At 35.3% G+C, this 17619-nt stretch overlaps 1 protein-coding gene across 3 annotated transcripts in view; it reads left to right on the forward strand.

The window, feature by feature from the left end:
- The window catches only part of MINDY3 (MINDY lysine 48 deubiquitinase 3), a 52977-nt gene that overhangs the window by 14455 nt on the left and 20903 nt on the right, over positions 1–17619 (forward strand). For all 3 annotated transcript variants that reach the window (XM_027695625.1, XM_027695624.1, XM_027695626.1), the window contains 6 exons: positions 155–206; positions 2112–2226; positions 2641–2714; positions 3164–3243; positions 8582–8652; positions 9851–9931. In XM_027695625.1, coding sequence (XP_027551426.1) covers positions 155–206; positions 2112–2226; positions 2641–2714; positions 3164–3243; positions 8582–8652; positions 9851–9931 — 473 coding nt within the window. The remainder of the gene's footprint in view (positions 1–154; positions 207–2111; positions 2227–2640; positions 2715–3163; positions 3244–8581; positions 8653–9850; positions 9932–17619) is intronic.

Here is a 17619-nt window from a genome sequence, read left to right on the forward strand (position 1 = left end):
CTTAATGTTGCAGTAAATTAGTTTATACTAATCAGTTAAATGTCAAGGGAGGATTAAAAATATAATTAGAGCTTGAAAGTATACTAGCTTGCTGTGTGTATCTTGTGTCATTTTTTTGCCATGTGTAGTGCTGAAAAGTGTCTCTTGTGTATAGCTGCCTTGGCTGTCGAAGAGCTTGGCTTTGAGCGATTTCATGCATTAATTCAGTAAGTAATATGTTGGAACATTTAAAATACAATATTTTGAAGTTACACTAATATTCACAGGCCTGAAAGGGGTATGTTGAGGAACTTAGTGTGTTAAACTTCAGGTTAAACTTGGATTTCAAGTTTTGATTGGGGGTTTTGGTGGTTTATCTTTGCATTTTGCCATTTGAAATGGAATATTATTTTAAGCGTAAGTATTGGGCTTTAAAATAAAACTGGAGCAATATAATGTGCAATATTGGCCAGATAGCTTCTGCGTTTCAAGTATATGAACACAGCCAATCAAGGTTCACATTTAAGTTAAAGATGTTAATTCTCTATATTTATGTACCATGTTTTTAGGTGTTTCTATCTCAAATATTTGTGATATATGTACTAAAAAAAAAATCATCTAGTATTTTTCTTGATTTGAGATACCATAAGAAACTTTTGTAAAACTATTTCATATACAAGACTCACACTTTAAAAATTTTCTTTTTGGGGTGTAAATAGAGAGCTCACAGTTCTAGTGAGTTTATCTTTAAAGGTAACAGCTTTTTATTTTCACAGTGGACAAATAAATTCCCAAAGAGGAAATAAAGAGCAATAGAATTCCAAAAAACACCCGAGATGGAAAATGTTGCTAACTAGAACTGAAATTACCGTTGCTTATCGTATCATTAGTAATTATAATTTATTTTTTAAACCCATTGCCCTATAAGGAAAGGAGAAAGAGGAGAATATAAATTTTTTTTAACCTTATCAAAACACTAATTTCCTGCCCTCCCTCTCCCTCCTACTCACTCCTTCAGTCTTTAGACTTGTGATACCCACTTAATTTTTCTGTATTTCTCACTGGAAATGAATGCTCTGGCATTTGCTTTTAGAGCAAGCAGAGCAATGGATTACAGAACTGGCTTTGCCTTGTGTACCTTATATGCTGTGTATACTCCACTGATGCAGAAAGGTAGTTTAAAAATCTCAAGTATTAGCCAGAGTAAACCTATCTGTGGTTATATTTTTGCAGACGTTTGTTTCTTTTGTAAACAAAACTTACTAAAAGTGCAAGAAATCAAAAAGAAAATAATATATCTAAGTTTGTGTAAGATAAGCAAAGAGTATGATCTAGTTCAAATTAATAAAAACTAATGTCTGTGTTCTTAAAAGCAGTATTTAGCTCAAAATATCCCAAGAAATAGAAAGTGAATTGCTTCACTGGAATCTTGATGGATATCTTCCTTTCCTCTGTTTTTATTTTACTTTTATTCCTTTCAAACATGTGATCACGTGGTGTTAGCTTGTCATCCGGGCAGCCACCATATTTCGCAACCAGATAGTGTCTCAAATGTTAATGTACCACTTATGGTTGTGAACATTTTGCTTTTTCCAAAGCTAGAGTCTAACAAAGTTAAATTCTGATGGGAAATGTAATAATTTCTTCAAAAGCCTGGAAGATAGTTTTACCTGGTTAAGTAGAAGGGGTTTTTTTCTCTACTGTTTATGGGCTGAGTGTCTTTCAGAACACATAATGCAAATGTTATTTTGGTGACATACAGTCTATTTGCAATTTCAGTAACAGTGTTTTGTAGAATTACTGATTCAAGCCACCCAGCTTTTTGACAAGTAAATGTGTCTTCATGGTTAGTGTTTGCATAAAAAACCCACATTCATTTTTGCATATTGCTCCGGAATTATTTATCATCTTCTGATGGGTAAATACTAATGGCTCTATGACAGTTACAGTAACTTCAGAACAGCTGCTCTGTCATTCTGTATATAACAGCAGATCTACTATGACTTGGATATTTTCATATTAGGCATTAGTAGTTCTTGTTTGAGCTTTGTGACACTATTCTAATGCTTCATCTAAATACATTCTTCTTTTCTGCTGTTTGTTTGTTTGTTTGTTGGTTTTTTTATCTTTAGCAAACGAGCATTCAAAAGCTTCCCTGAACTGAAGGATGCTGTTTGGGATCAATATTCAGCATGGACAAACAGATTTGGAGTATTGCTCTTTCTGTATTCTGTAATACTGACAAAGGTTTGTGGGTTGTTTGATATTTTTTGTGTGAGTTTTTCTATTTCTTTAAGAGGAAATTTAATTGGAACCCTTTTTCTGTAAAAGGTGAACAATAAACTGATAAACTAAGTCAAATCTAGATAAATGTATGGAATGGTATCTTCGCCCATATTGCTGTACATTTCCAGCCTGAACACTTGAAAAACTCAGTCCTTTGCTTTTTGGGTTTTGGATTTGTTTTTTCCTGGTCTGATCTGAGAGAATTACATGTTTTGGAAACATCCTTCTCTTATATATCAAGAGAAAGCTGCCCATTTAGTTATCAATTCGTATAAGAACATCAGCCTCCTAATGTTTTACTATTGAATTCTGTTGTTGTATAAATATTTTAATTTGTTCCTTCAGATAGAAAAAATATTTGTAATTTTTCTGCAGGGTATTGAAAACATAAAAAACGAAATTGAAGATGCAACTGAGCCATTGATAGATCCTGTTTATGGTCATGGAAGGTAAGCTGCAAAATATGGTAGCTACCACTTAAAATAGCTTTGTGGGCTAATTTTTTATGGTTTTCTAACTGATCATTCTTTTGGAAAATCACTGACATGACACAGATTCAATTATAACTTTAACTAAAAGCCACACTGAAAATTGTGTGCCTTTTTCACTGCGAACTCCATTTAGTGCATCAGTTGTGAGGAAATGCTTCTGTTATTGCTGAATTTCAGAGGAATAATTCTCAAATTCAGGGCCACATTTTTATATGAAGTTTTTAGTTGAAAAATGGATGATAATTAGTGTTGCTGAATTACAAACACATGCTAACTAATGGAAAATAGTTCCAAAATGCTTAGCTGGGTAATGCAATAATTTTTTCATTTGTTAAATATAAACACATTTTCAGAAATAAATTATACATCCCTTTTAATTTCTTATATAATTTCTTTCTGTTATATAGCCAAAGTTTGATTAACTTGCTGTTGACGGGACACGCTGTTTCTAATGTGTGGGATGGAGACAGAGAATGTTCAGGAATGAGTAAGTTGATTCTAGTTTATGCTTGTTTGTAGTTTTTACATACTATGAGACGCTGACCTACTGATTTGGAGTATGCTCCATTTCTGTTTTGATAGTCTCTTTGCTTACTACCCTTTGATTTAAGCAGACCTCATATGGAAATAAAACATCCTTGCATGAAATTTCTCATGTTAGTATCAGGAAATAAAGGATTGTCAGCTAAAAGTTGAAATTATAGGGTACCTGCTGACCTGGATGATGGAAGGGAGTGCAGTCTCTGCAAGTTGGGAAGGTTGGCCAAAGTACTGGGGACAGGGCCACTATTCAGAGCAGCCACATCAGACTAGAGAAGTGGACTGACAGGCACATCATGAAATTCACCCCAAGTCCTGCATCTGGGATGGAATATGCCCATGTAACAGGACAGAGCAGCATTGTGTGGCTAGGAAGCAGCTTTGTGGGAAAGGACCCGAAGTCCTTTGTGGGCTGTGAGTTGCACAGTCACCAGTGTGCCCCTTCTGGCAAAGAGGGGCAGCTGCATCATGGGCTGCACTGGGAGGAGGGTAGACTGCATCTGGAGGGAAGCAGTGGTTCTTTCCCTCTGGCACTTATGGGACAACCTCTGAGTGGTGACCTCTGGGCTCCCCAGTACAGGAAAGACATTGACATCATGGAGTGAGTTCTATGGAGGCTCACCAAGATGATTTAGGGGCCTTTTGATTTTTCACATTTCATCTTACAAAGAGGTCATCTGAAAGCAGGAAGAGTTTGAATTGTGTGTTTGTATCTTCCCTCTCTTCAAAGAGACATCTCAGTCTCTTCAAAGTACATCTCAGCATGTTTTTACAATGATTTTCCATCATCTGAGTCATCACTGAAAATACTGACTTGAACTGAGATTCAAAACAGATCCATTAAAGACTTGAAGTGAAATGCTCTGGTTTGACAATGAATGAGTAGTATAATCTCCTTTGAGACATTTTAGACTTGCGCTTGGTTATGATTCCCTACAACCTGTGTTTTTAGATATATAGAATGTCATTTGAGTATTGTATCTAACATTTTTTCTATTTGGTGGACTTCTTACCAGGGCATTCAGAATGGATTATTGCAGTGTATTATTGATGAGCCAATAGTGGCAGCTTTTTTTTGTTTGATTGGTTTTGTTTTGTTGGGTTTTTTTTGTTCTTCCTAGTAATGCAAATTGATTACTAACCGTTTAGAGCTTAAAATCATCCTTTCTTGTGGGTTACTCCTCTAGCTTTTTATGTTGTTTTTGCTAGGGTAAGGACCCAGTTTTCCCTTTTCTAGTTTTCTGACAATTCCTGTATCTTTGATATGTAAGGTAATCATTAGTGCTTCAGAGACTGACTTTGTTTAGCTATTTGAGTATTATATAATGAATTTCATTAAGATCTGCAAACTTGAACAGACCTGTCTTATTTGCAGTTTTTTAGCAAATTTTATTCTTTTTTTTATGGCTAACGGCATTATCATTACTCATCTTGAGTATATAAAGGTATATCATATACCTTTTTGTTAATTAAAGCAGAGATGGCTTTCAATATTTGTGTTTTCTTTATCTCATTTCATTTTGTGTTTTCTCACTCAGTTCCTACCTTGATTCCTGCTGCATGTATAAAACATTGTTGTCACTTATCCCCCCTATTTCTAACTGAAATTTGTTGTCATTAGCCTTCTGGGTTTTACCTGTGTGTTCTCTTAAGTATTTTTAATTTCCTGTTTTTGATAGTTAGATTATTATTTATCATTCTGAATTTTTAGATTATGATCAATCAATCTGAATTGTTCTTGCAGCTTTCCTTTACATTCGGATAATTTTCTCTTCTGCAATTCAGTAAATTGTTTATGAAACCTGTGAGTTCATTCCCTTGTTTGTCTTTCAGATTATCTTTCTGGTAGGCCTTATTCCATAGTTCTTCAAGTTGGAATTCTTTCTTTTTCTGAGAATGTTGAACTCATTTTGCACACAGTAATATTCCACATTTAGATTCTCAGTCAATTCTACCCTAAAAATCCAGAAGCAGAATTCCCGTAGAAACATCTGTCTCTTTTTGGGGGGAGCAGAAAATGATCTTTAGTACTTCTTGAGGATCTGGTGTTATGTGACCTGTTAGTTTTTGACCAGTCAAGTAATTGGACTTTACTATTGGGAGCTCTCCATTTTCTTCAAGCCCTTGGAATAATTATAGTCAAAGCCAGCTTATTCACTGTCTTAAGTCTGTAATCATATCTGTTATCAAGTGATCAAGAGATCTATCAAGTCTGTCAAAAAGAAGGAGCAGCCAGTACTGTTCACAACTTCTTAGACAAGACTAAATTTTGGATGCATCTAACAATCCTTTTTGTCATCTTTTTTTCTTCCATCGTTTCTTTTGTATTTTATGTCTCTTTGTAACCTTCAGCTTTTTTCAGACCAGTGCTGTGAGTTTCTCATCTGGAAGAGTTGCAGATGTCAAAATAACAAGGACTGAATATGTTTGGTGACTGTTTTATTCACAAGTTATCTGAAGTCACTTGACCTCTTATTTAGCTGTTTAGATAAGCAGTTTTTAATTAATAGTAAATCATTAAAATAGTTTATAAACCACTTTAAAGGTACTGTCAGTAATTTTAGCAGTGACAAAGAACATACTGAATTGCAAACTTGAGGAATTACCAGGTAGTTTGCAGACTGTACTTAGACCTCTGACTTTTACACTATTGCATATTTTCCAAATACAGTAGGAGTTATTAGCTGGAATTGTTCTTGGCCACCAGTGGTAAAAATACCTCTTCTTTGACTATCTACATATTCCCCTTTAAACCTTTCTTCTTATTATAGTCGCTTCTCCTGCCACAAATATCCACAGTGGGAAGATATGGGGAAGTAGATTTTTTCTGCTTTTTTCAGGACTGTCATTCTTATGTGCAGTGTATCAATTTCCTGTGAGTTCAGATGAGGCTGTAACTGCTTTTCCCAAGCAGTACCGGGCGTTTGTGGTGTTTGGTGTCGCCACTGGGTGGCGATGTGCTGGTGCGGTTCGTACCAGAATCCTCACATCCTTAGGTTGACTGATAAACCATCCGTAGTTTGGGCCTGACTTTTTTTAAAGGCTCCGGTTTTCTGTCTGTTTAAAAATTTGAGTACTTTGTAAAATGCTTTTCCAGAAAAGAGAAACTAACTTTCTTGCAAGGTGCATACTTACTGATTTTCTTAGATGATCTGTGGTGTTATCAGATCTCTTCCAGAGGTCTTTTCTCTTTGTGGGGTGAGGATATTCACAGGATGAACTTTGATTTAGGACAGCTAGTCTTCCTTTTTTTTTGCTCGTAAGTCATCAAAAGTGATTTTTGCTTTTGTCTCTGTCTTCTCCGTTGGCTAATTCTGAAGGAGGCATGAGTAGACACCAATGACCACAAGCTGAAGTTAGCCTAGTAGCTTCCAGACACACAGTCGATTGAACTACTAGCTATTCAGGATATTCACACTCTGTGGCTACTGTTGTACCCAGAATCCCATATCTCTCCTTATCAGTCAGAGTTCTCATGTAGTTATTTGTCGGGGAACAAAGTATGTGATAATAGAATCATAGAATTTTTTTTAGTAATTTTCTGAATATTAAATACTGTTTATATGTGGCTTTAGTCTTCTGTTCCAAGCATTGGCTCCTAAACCTGAAGCCTTTGTTTAGCAGACTGAACCTTACATTGATTTTTGTTTTAGAGAAATACATGTGATATTTTTAAGAAATATATGTGATGTGTAAAATTATTTCTTAAACATACTATTGCTTACTTTTGCCACTTGTTTCCTGTCACTGCACATATAAATGTACTATTTCTGTATGATAGCTATTCACTACTTTGAAGGATCCTTCACTATTTTTTTTTTAGTTGGGCTATAGCTCCTCTTGCTCTCGGCTCAAAGGATGAATTGCTTCAGTGTATGGCAATTTATAGCAACACACCTATAAGTCAGTGAGATAATGGGGTTCTGCAAAGTATTTTTGTGCACCCCTGAATGTTTTAATTCCAAGCAAATTTGAAGATAATCCATGAAAGTTTCCGATCAAAGAATTTTGCACTGCAAGAGCCTTTTAATATGTATAGCCAACACTCTAAGAAAGGAGTTGTGCTTCCAGACCACAAAGGTTGTGAACAAGTTTGTAAGTTTTTTGGATTTTGATTTTCAGAGTTGGATGAATTTTTTTTCACTTAACAATAGAGGGAAAAGTTAAACCACTACTATAATAATTGTTCTGCACTGTTGCAAAATTCAATAAGCTTGGAGTTGGTGAAGGGAGCATGGCATACCATGCCTAGTGCTGTGAGTTACAATGAAATGCAGAGTTGATTTCTTCCAGTCCAGAATTTTTTAAGATTTAGAACGGTTTCTTACACTTGCTATTGTCCTGAGGCTTTAGCTCATGGATAAGGACTTCATAGTTCTATGCTGTTATACATGAATGATCAATGTTAAAAAATATAGTTGCAACTTAGTGTTTTAGAGGGAACTTTCAAATGCGAAAGTCAGTGTTCACTGGAAAAAAAGGAAATCCAGATCTTGTTAAATTGATCAGGATGTATGTTTCCAGGTATGTGTTGCTCTTGTTCAGGCAGTGTTTAGGGACCTAGCAGAGCTATTCCAAGCAGACAGTACTTGGAACTGTTGAGATGATGTATATGTAAGCCCAGACATTCTTCCAAATCCTTATAATTCGTTTCAAAGCTTGAATTTTGAAGTACTTTCTCGTTCTTTATTAGAGAACCTCAAATAAGGCTCTGTAAGTGCTCTTTCAATCAGTAGTACATAAATATTTGAGCTATTCCTGACAGCTGTGTGTGTGTTTGAGAGCTCTATGATGCATTAAGTGGAAGTCAGTACAGAAAATCAAATTAGTTTTCCTACTAATGAAACTATTTTTTGCAAAATTGTGTTTTATTACTCAGAATGTGAAATGTTTAGATAAATATGGCCAAGGAACTCTTAAGAAAAAGAGGGAGGGAGGAAGAAAAATACATATGTGCATATATATGGGATTTTTTCCTCTCCAAGATAGCTGTTTTTCTTAGGTTTTTCTGACAATAATTGTGGTGTAAGTTGAAAGTACTTCATCTCCTACTAGAGAAAGAGGCTATCAACAGTAAGCTTTTAAAACCATGAGTTTGGCTCTTACTTTATAGAGGGAAATTATTAAACCTTTATAATTTTGGTTGTACCTTAATGATTTGCCATTGTTACTAAAAGTGCATGCCTTAAAGTTATTACTTGACTAATTTTAAAAGTAAGAAAAAATGGGTTAAAATAGGATTTGCAGATTTTTCTTGAATAAATATTGTGTTTTGTTTTGAACAGAACTTCTTGGCATACACAAACAGGCAACAGTAGGCTTTTTGACATTGATGGAATCTCTGAGATATTGTAAGGTAAGCTGTTTTCTACATAATTTAAAAATTTTATTTCATTAAGGTGTTGTGGGCTTTTTTTAACAGTTTTACTGAAAGCTTTACTATGTACAATTTGAGATCTTAACTTTCAAATTATGGTCAAATTAAAACTGAGACCAATATATTAAAATAGTAGAAATATAATAAAATTGTTAAATGCGTCTTATTGAGTAAATGTTGTTTGATGCTACTTAAATTAGAACTTTATTGTACTCATTTATTATAGCTAGTTAGCAGCTTATGTTTTTACTGAAATAACTCTTAATGAAAGTTATGTAGATGGTTATAAAACTGTGAGGTCCCAAAGTGGCTTGCTGTTGTGAATGTGTTTATCTCTGAACATCTGAAAGTAACTGATGGACACCCTAGTCCATATTGTTTCTTCCTGTTGTGACACAGAATCTCTTGATTTCAGGTTATTACTTGAGAAATTTTGTGCCTTACTGTTGTGGTTTAACCCCAGCCAGCAGCCAAGCGCCATGCACCCACTCACACACTGCCCCACCAGTGGGATCAGGGAGAGAATCAGAAGGGTAAAAGGTAGAAAACTCATGGGTTGAGATAAAGACAGTTCAATAGGGAAAGCAAAGGCTGCTTTTGAAACAGTGTTAATACTCTTTATTTCAAAAGCCTTTTTGGTTGTTCTTTGCTGTCTTTTCAATCTATATTGAATTCCTTTAGCTTAGCTCAGGGTTAAAGAGGTTAATGTAGTTGGCAGAACGTTGGTGTATTGACTGTAACTAGCTGTCCCTTCATTTATTAAATAAATGTCAATTCTGAATTGATTCATCCAAAACCAGCTCATAAGTCAAGTGGACTTCTACCTCATTTAGCATCCGATTATAGTATTGCTAAGCACAGGAGTAGTGTGCAGTGTTCGGAGCATGTCTCCAAGGTTGAAGTGAGGGATATCATTGATACCACAGTCTCACTGCTGTCTTATATATCCTCAGCTATGTTAGTTATCCTAAGCTATGTTGTTTTCCAAGTCAAACAGCAATCAGTGATCAAAATTAGAACCTAAGTATTTTACACAGTTATGTCATTTTATTGAACATATTATATTAGTTGTCAGAGCAGTTGTGATTCCAGTAACTGAATTTTCATTACCTTGGTCACTAACTAGGTGACTTTTCTGGGTTTGCTTTGTGTTTCTGATTTTGTTGTGCCTTTTTAGGTTGGCTCCTATTTGAAGTCTCCAAAATTTCCTATTTGGATACTTGGCAGTGAAACGCACCTCACAGTCTTCTTTGCCAAGGTATGTTAGATGTGGATTTTGGTAACCTCGGGCAGATAAACACCACATAAATTCAAAGTACAAATCTTGCTACCATGTGAGTTTCATGTGGCTTTAATGTAAAAATACAGTCACCAAACCTTTCAATTAAGCCTTCCCTTGAAGGTAGAGTTGTTCACATAATTTAGCGATACCTCATAAATTTCAGTGAAGTCTTTTGGTTTTAGCTTAATTTATTGGGCTGAGGGTAGAGTGTGCTTTAGAACACCATGCTTGGGGTAAGTACTATCTTAAATTTCTACAGTACAAGAGAAATATAAAAAGCAAGTAGTTAGTGTAGGTGACTTTAGTAGTTTAATCCTCCTAACACAATTTTTAATCTATAACGACAGTTGGTTGTTCTAGATTAAAAATAGATATCAGGACTGTTGTGATATTTCCTTATATTTACACTGTCAGGTATGTAATCTGTGAGACATCCTTTTGAGAGTACCTCTCAGTTTAAAATCTTAGACCAGATTTTCCAGGGAGACAAATTCTGTTTCTTTATTGGACAACTGCAAGTTGTTTTCCCTACATTTTATTTTTATAGAACACTTGTTTCTGATTAAAAATTTTATTGAAATTGTGAATGGTACTTACTAGTGTATTTATTAGTACTTATTAGGAATTAACTTCCCTGTACTTAATACCTTAAAAATTAATTAATATTTTAGGTATAAATCTTAAAAATAGATACTAAAACATATGACAAAGATAAAGCTATAAATTCTTGAGCTGTTGAATTTCCTTAAGTAAAACTTTTGCCTAATCTTTAAAAAGACAACACTAATGCTAAGATTTTTCTTACTAAAAAACAAATAAACCCCCACAATGCATTGGAAGCTTCTGTGAAGTATTATTCATTTACTTTAAATTAAAACTTAAATTTAAACTTAAATTTTAAAAAAATCCTTAAAATTAGTTAGCCAGTGTTGCACATTGACTGTGTTTTGCAAATTCTGAATCCCTAGTGTCTGATAAATACTGTTTCTTCCCCACTACATGGAAACAGAAAAATCCTTATACTCCTTTGAATGCCTGTTTTCTGCTTTGCTCTCTCCCCAGATATTCTTTCCCAGGAAAGCTTTTTTATTTCAATTTTGAAATTTTTCCATAGTTTTTCTGAATGGAAAAGTCAGTACCCTGTCATATAGGCAGCAGTCTGATGCAAATAGGTATAATCACTCTGTTATACCAGTGTAGTGTACTGTCACAAATGTTATTACACCTAATGTTTACTGTCTAGAGTGGCCATTTCCAGGTAGAAATCCATTTCTAATGCTTTCTTTTAGGATGTTGAGGGCTGTTTGCTGGGTTTAAAGTAACTGGGTATCAATATCTGGTGTCTCTGATTGGTTTTCCTTTGTTCACTGAACTCTGCTTAGGCTGTGGAAAACTTTAGCTTGTGGTTAGTATTTTAGGAACTAAAAAGCAGAATAAGGAATTGACACGGTCTTGGCAAAGAATTCCCTAGGGGTTTTTTTTTGTTATTATTAAACAAAGCAGGAGCTGAAGATGTGTAAAAGCTCTTGAGTCCTTGAATTTATGTCTGACCTCACCCTTTCTAAAGTAGTGGTTGTTGAGCATTTCAGGTGGAGCAGAGACGTTGACTATAGTGGAAATATGAATCATGTTGACAATCCATTATTGTATCAATTGAAGCTACATGCCAAAAATTACAGGAAGAAACTTGAATTAATTGCCATTGGCTAGTCAGCAAGATGTTAAAATAGCGTGTGTAGTTGTGTAGATGGTGTTTGATACTGAGGATGTAGCTTCTAGTTTGATGGCGAGTTTGATTACATGAGAAAGAAATTTTCAGAATGGAAAGAGAAAAATGAACTGTGGAGTCGAAACCAGTGCTGATAAAGCTTTTTTTTTTTTTAACTTAAATTTTTTCAAGCTGTGTATGTTTTACAGGAGCCTAACCCCTTATGCTTAAGTAGAAGAATGTTAGGCAATTATTAAGCATAATAGTAGTCACTTTTGTCATTAGCTGAGTAATTGGGTCTAGAAATCTAGAAACAGCAATCTTCCTAGGCTGCTGTCACTATGGACAAGTAGCATAGGAAAATGAGGGAATAGGACGATCTTCACTGCTATCCCAGGGACTTTTCATGAGCATGGAGGTTTAACAAGCAAAAGGTTTTACTCAAATTCTGCATACTACCCTACTTAAAAAAGCTGGCTGCTGTTCTTTAATAATCAGATTTTTTTACATTTGATGAATGATAAACATTGTTCTCCTACCAGTGGAATGAATGATAAACCGCCTTTTCTGTCTTGGAACATTTTGATTTAAATACTGTAGACATCTATTGCTGAATGCCAGAATATATTTGCACTACTCTAAACGTGGACCATTCCTCTGTAGCTGTGACTGTGAGAAATGTTTTTCAGTCATACTTTCTAAAATAATTAAATCTATTCACAGCTGCCATTCTAAAACTTTCTGTATTTTCAATGGATTGTAATAAATGAACAAAATGAAGCACAGTATCTTTGGGCTGAAGGTCACACAGCTTAAAGTGAAAAAAAAAAAATTAACTAAAGTATGTAATTTGGCTTAAGTTCTCTTGCAACTGTTGCTGCATGAAATAGCCTTAAATGGAGACAGCTGAGTCATGTCCTAGTTTTAACAGAAGTCTGCAGTGGGTCCGCAGTTTCTTCTGTTACTAAAAGAATAAGTTTTATTCTATCTGCATGGTCTTCATCTCCATATCTTGGTTGTCATAGCATTTCATACATACCAGAGTTATTAGCCTCATTTTACTACAAAGAATTAGATGTAGAGAGAAATAATAAGAAATAATTTCTTCCTTAAAAGTGCAATTTTGACTGAAGCACATTTTATTGAAGAGAATATAATTAGTTTTGCTACCTGGCACTTAGTTGACCTGTCATCAGCCAAATAATTTTTTGTAGTTAGATCTTTTGGAAAGAAAATAGAATCTGGAAACATCTGAAATGAAACCTCACATCTTCCATGTATTAATTTCTAAGATTGACTGTCTTGGCCGAAAGTACTACAGCATGTTCTGCTGATGAGTATGTTATGAAGTCAAAGGCCAGGTGAACATCTGTATTACCTAAGTAGTTCTTCAGAACTCTAATACTTATATGTGTCATAATAGAGCAGGAAAAACATCAATAGTTGGGAGGGCAGACAAATCCTAGCAATGAATTAATTAGTAATTAATTATTAAGTAACTAGTACAATCATATTTTCTTTCAATTACAGCTGTGTGTGTGTAAAGTCAGAAAGTTGCTTAATGCTCATCAGTCCAATGTAACATTTTTTGAAAAAATTAGCATGGCTCTTACTCTTAGCGGTCATGGACTCTGCATTTTGCAACAAGGTAGAGTTTCCCTGTAAAGGTGAGTATGTAGATTCTTCATAGGCAACTAAATCAAAGCAGCCATCATTTCTACCTCTCCCTGCCCTCCCTTCCTTTCGGTGAATAGGGAAACTTTCAAATGGCCTCAGTGCAAGAAAAGCAAACAAGATAGCTTTCAGTCTGACACGCTGAGACAGATGGTACAAAGGCAGACATTTATGTCCTCTAAAAATCAGCTTTAAGACTACAGGGTTTTTTTATTTTTTTGTCTTCTTTATTGTAGGGAAGAGGAGTGAGAAGTGGGGCAACTCTGTTTAAAGCTGTGATATTTTTGATGAAATGCTGTATGGGCAGTTCTTAATTATTTTTATGATACACATAACATAGGAAGTTATGACAAGCTGAGACTATTCAGAACTTTAAGGAATTTCCAAGTGTGGTCAGACACTTTATAAAAGAATACCAACAGGTTGAAATGTTATGCAAAATATAGTAAGAAAATATTCCAGTGCAAACAATAGGAAGACCAACAGCAGGTTGACAGCTGCTTTCTAAATACTATCTGCTGACATGCAAACCCAAACGGTCTGGAAGTTTGATTTCAGGCTCTTTGAAAGTGAAAAAAGAGCATGGAATGAATGTATGGTGATTGAAACTGTCCGTGGGGACACTTCAGCTGTGTAAGTTTTAAAAAAATTCCCTTAGTTTGTGTCAAGGGTTTGGAGCACACAGGCCACAACAGAATTGGCTATCCATTTTCAGTTATGGCATTGTAGCATTTCTAGACATGAAGAATCACAGTTGGCAAGGGCACCTCAAAATACTTCTGAAAGGTATCTACCCTATTCTAGCTTTGTGAGCTCACAGAGCTTAACTTTTTCTGCTCTTTGTGGGTCTACTCCAATTTTACTTACAAGGAAATTGTTCCTGCTCCAGGTGGTTATTTTTATGAACAGGCACTTCTGGACAGTTTCTTTATGGATTGTTTGGGAGGTTTTCTGTGGGAGAATTTGTGCTTTTTTCATTCATGTAAGTGATTTTCACACCAGCATGATCAAGTAACTTCCAGATTTTGTCTACACTTTTCATTGTAGTAAAAGAGACTATATGTGATGCAGCAGTGTGTGGTGGCATATTTGTTTCTAATGAAACCAGTTCATGATATCAATTTATCCAAAGTCATTGTGGTTTTATCTTCTCTGAAGGTAACAAATCTGGAGTATTGTAATTTCTTATGAAGTCTGTATTTCTTTTTTTTTTTTTTTTAATTAGAAATGTACTTTTGGTTTTAAGTGGAGGTGGCTTTCATGAGAAACTCTAGCCATCATATGATTTTTGACTTTGCTTGGAAGAAATATTTGTTTCCTTTTATTTTCCTGTTTCTCATGTTGTTTGAACGAGTAGCCAAGTCTGATAGCTGCTAGGAAATACCAGATCTCCCTGTATGCTTGTAGTTTTTGATGGTCTGTACTTCAGCTTTACTAAAAGAATTTTTAAATAGTGGAGAAAGCAAAGCTCCTCTGAGTGGCTATACCAGCTTTGTACAGAACATATTCTTTTTCACGTCTTGCACAAAGTTAGGGAAAGAGGAAAAAGATTGTGAGGACCCAGGTGTGCCCTCTCCAGTCCAAGAGATAAAGAACTAATTCTGGTTTTGCCACCTCCCTGGCATCCACTCAGGCCTCCAAAGTGTCTTGGAGAATTCAACTTCCAAGAAGAGCAGAGATATGTGGAGGATAACAGAAAGGTTGAGTGGGAAGATTGAGGTTTATGTCTCTGGTAGGCAGGTGGGGCTGATCTGCAGAGCTAAGGAGTAGGGCTCATAGATCACTGTGCCATAAGAAATTCAATAATGCATATTAGAGAGGCCAAATAATGTTCTAATGCTGGAAACACTGTGATGATGACATACATTGTTACATCTTAAATCAGAGAGTCAAGAGGCCATACTTAAGTTTCCAAGATTTTTAGTGGACCTGACTTAGATTTTCAGGTTTTAGGGTCAGTGGTCACTCTTTCTTCCAGAGTCAGGCAGGACTCTAGTTGCTCAGGATTTTTGGATGTTTCAGGTATTAGAAGGATGGAGTGGGATATGAGTTCCTGTCACACAGTTATAAAGAGACCTTGAAGTAGAGATCTAGATGTAGAGATTTTATTTAGGTTTTAGCCTAGTATAGTAGCTAAAAATATTGAGCTAGGAAGAGCAAGCCATAACCATGGAATCTAAGATCTCATGGCTGACTTTTATCGAGACTGGAGTACAATTGTATACCTGTAGATGTTGAGGAAATTACATGTAAAAAGTATTAGAGAGCACTTAGTGGTCTTCCAGTTCCTGAGGTTGGGTAAAAAACTCGATGTCTTTGAACAATAGAGAAATGAATCTTTGGGCAGTGATGGGCATTTTGACAATTTGTGGCAAAACTCTGAAGCAAGAACATTTAGGAATTAGGTCCAGATTGTATTGGTCTTGTCAGAAGTGCTGTGCATCCCGTAATAATGAGTAGCAATTATGAGGACTTGGTGCTCAGATCATAAAGAGGTAACTGAGTCATGAAGTTCTGCATTGTTTGTTCTTAGACAAAGAAATTGTAGTGTAGAGATCATCAAACTGAGAGACACAAGACTCTGCATGTTAATCCAACCAATTATTTGGGATTTACCTTCCTAAAAGAGTTTTATTTGCTGTGTTTACCCCAATTGTCTGACTAATTTCAGCTATTTAGTCATATCTATATGTTCTCTAAAGTTTTAGAAAATTTTTAACTTTCATCCCATTATATACAGCTTTCACAATGATCATTCAAGGGCATTTTTCATGGTTGGCTGGTACAGACCATGAAATGTAATTGTATGTGCCCCTAAGCAAATAAGCAGATTACTTCCTTTTGGGAAAAAACTTCTCATCCATCTGTTTTCTTTCAGAGAGGGAGGTTCATTTTTTATATATGAAGTAGCTGAGAGTAAGTCTGTTTGGATACCACTTGTCATGTGTTTGTTTGAGTTGTTCCAATTTTTGTGTCACTGAAAAGAATTCATCCTGAAATGTTACACATTTTGATACTGTTATGTGCTCAGGTAGATGAGAACACCTTTGTACTGACTCAGGGCACACAGTTTCAAAGCCTAGATGAAAACTTGTAAAATGGGGTGCTGGGAGTAGTTCTAGCAGTTCCAGTAGGAACTTTTTACCCTCCAAAATTTAGGTTATAAAAATTCAAAATAAAACACTACCACTTGTTGCATGAAATATCCTTTGAAATGAAGGAAGGAAGGAAGCGTGAAAGAAGGAAGGCTAGAAAGCCAGTGCAATGCAAGAACCTTTTCTAGATCCACAAGTGAAAAAATTAAGGAATTACCTACAAACTGCTCAGCTCTCAGTTTAATATGTTGTAGGAGCACTTCTGAATTGGAAAACTTAGAAAGCAAATATGCCTAAGTAATGACCATGAATATCACATTAAACATTTTTAGGAGATTTTTAGAGTCTCCTTAATCATTTTAAGCCTGTTTTAAATACAGTTAGGATGAAAAGTGATTCTAGAGGTCATCTATCAATTCACTTTTCCAGCTTCCTAGTTCCCTTCCAAGTGTGTGCTCTGTTGACCTTCCCCTTGCTGAATATGCATCAGTTGGTTGAAAACCAAACTCTTGTCTGATTTTTAAAGATAGTATGGGAACATATTTGAGACTAATGTACAGTCATCTCCATGAGACAGTATTTTGACAATAACTTGTCAACTAGCTGGCTCTTTTTTCAGTTGAATAGCTTGTAGGTGAGTGTGTAAAGCACATGTTGTGAAAAAGGCACAGAGCGGTATGGAAATGTTGGATCACTTACTCCCCGTTCATAGCGCTGTCCTGAGGAATATTTTTGCTTTTTCTTCATATTAGAATGTATGATTTTCATATGTAAACTGAAATTGGGAATTGAAAGGTAACAGATTGGGTCCTACCCCATAGGAGTACTTATTAGCATCTAGAAGGAGTTGCAGCCTCCTATTTCTGGAAGGAGTAGGGTATGAACAACATCTAGTTTGCATGTATGTTAGCCTATCAAGTGAAAGACTGATATTTAAAGAAATACATTTTAGTTGTTTCATTCTTTTTGGTAGACTATGCAGAGTGGCTTGCAAATAGTAAATATATCAAAGAAATTGCTAAATGCAATTTTATAATTTATAAGGCACTGTATCAAGTAAACTCTGAAAGTAAAAGTATTGCATAGAAACAAAGGCTGAGAACTTGTATCATTCTGTATCCCTTTTAGGTGTGAAAACAATGTTGGTTCCAGCTATATTTGATACAGTAGCGAAGACATTGGGCCTG

The sequence above is a fragment of the Neopelma chrysocephalum genome, unplaced genomic scaffold, assembly GCF_003984885.1.
Source record: "Neopelma chrysocephalum unplaced genomic scaffold, ASM398488v2 Primary Assembly neopelma1_102, whole genome shotgun sequence".
Classification (NCBI taxonomy): domain Eukaryota; kingdom Metazoa; phylum Chordata; class Aves; order Passeriformes; family Pipridae; genus Neopelma; species Neopelma chrysocephalum.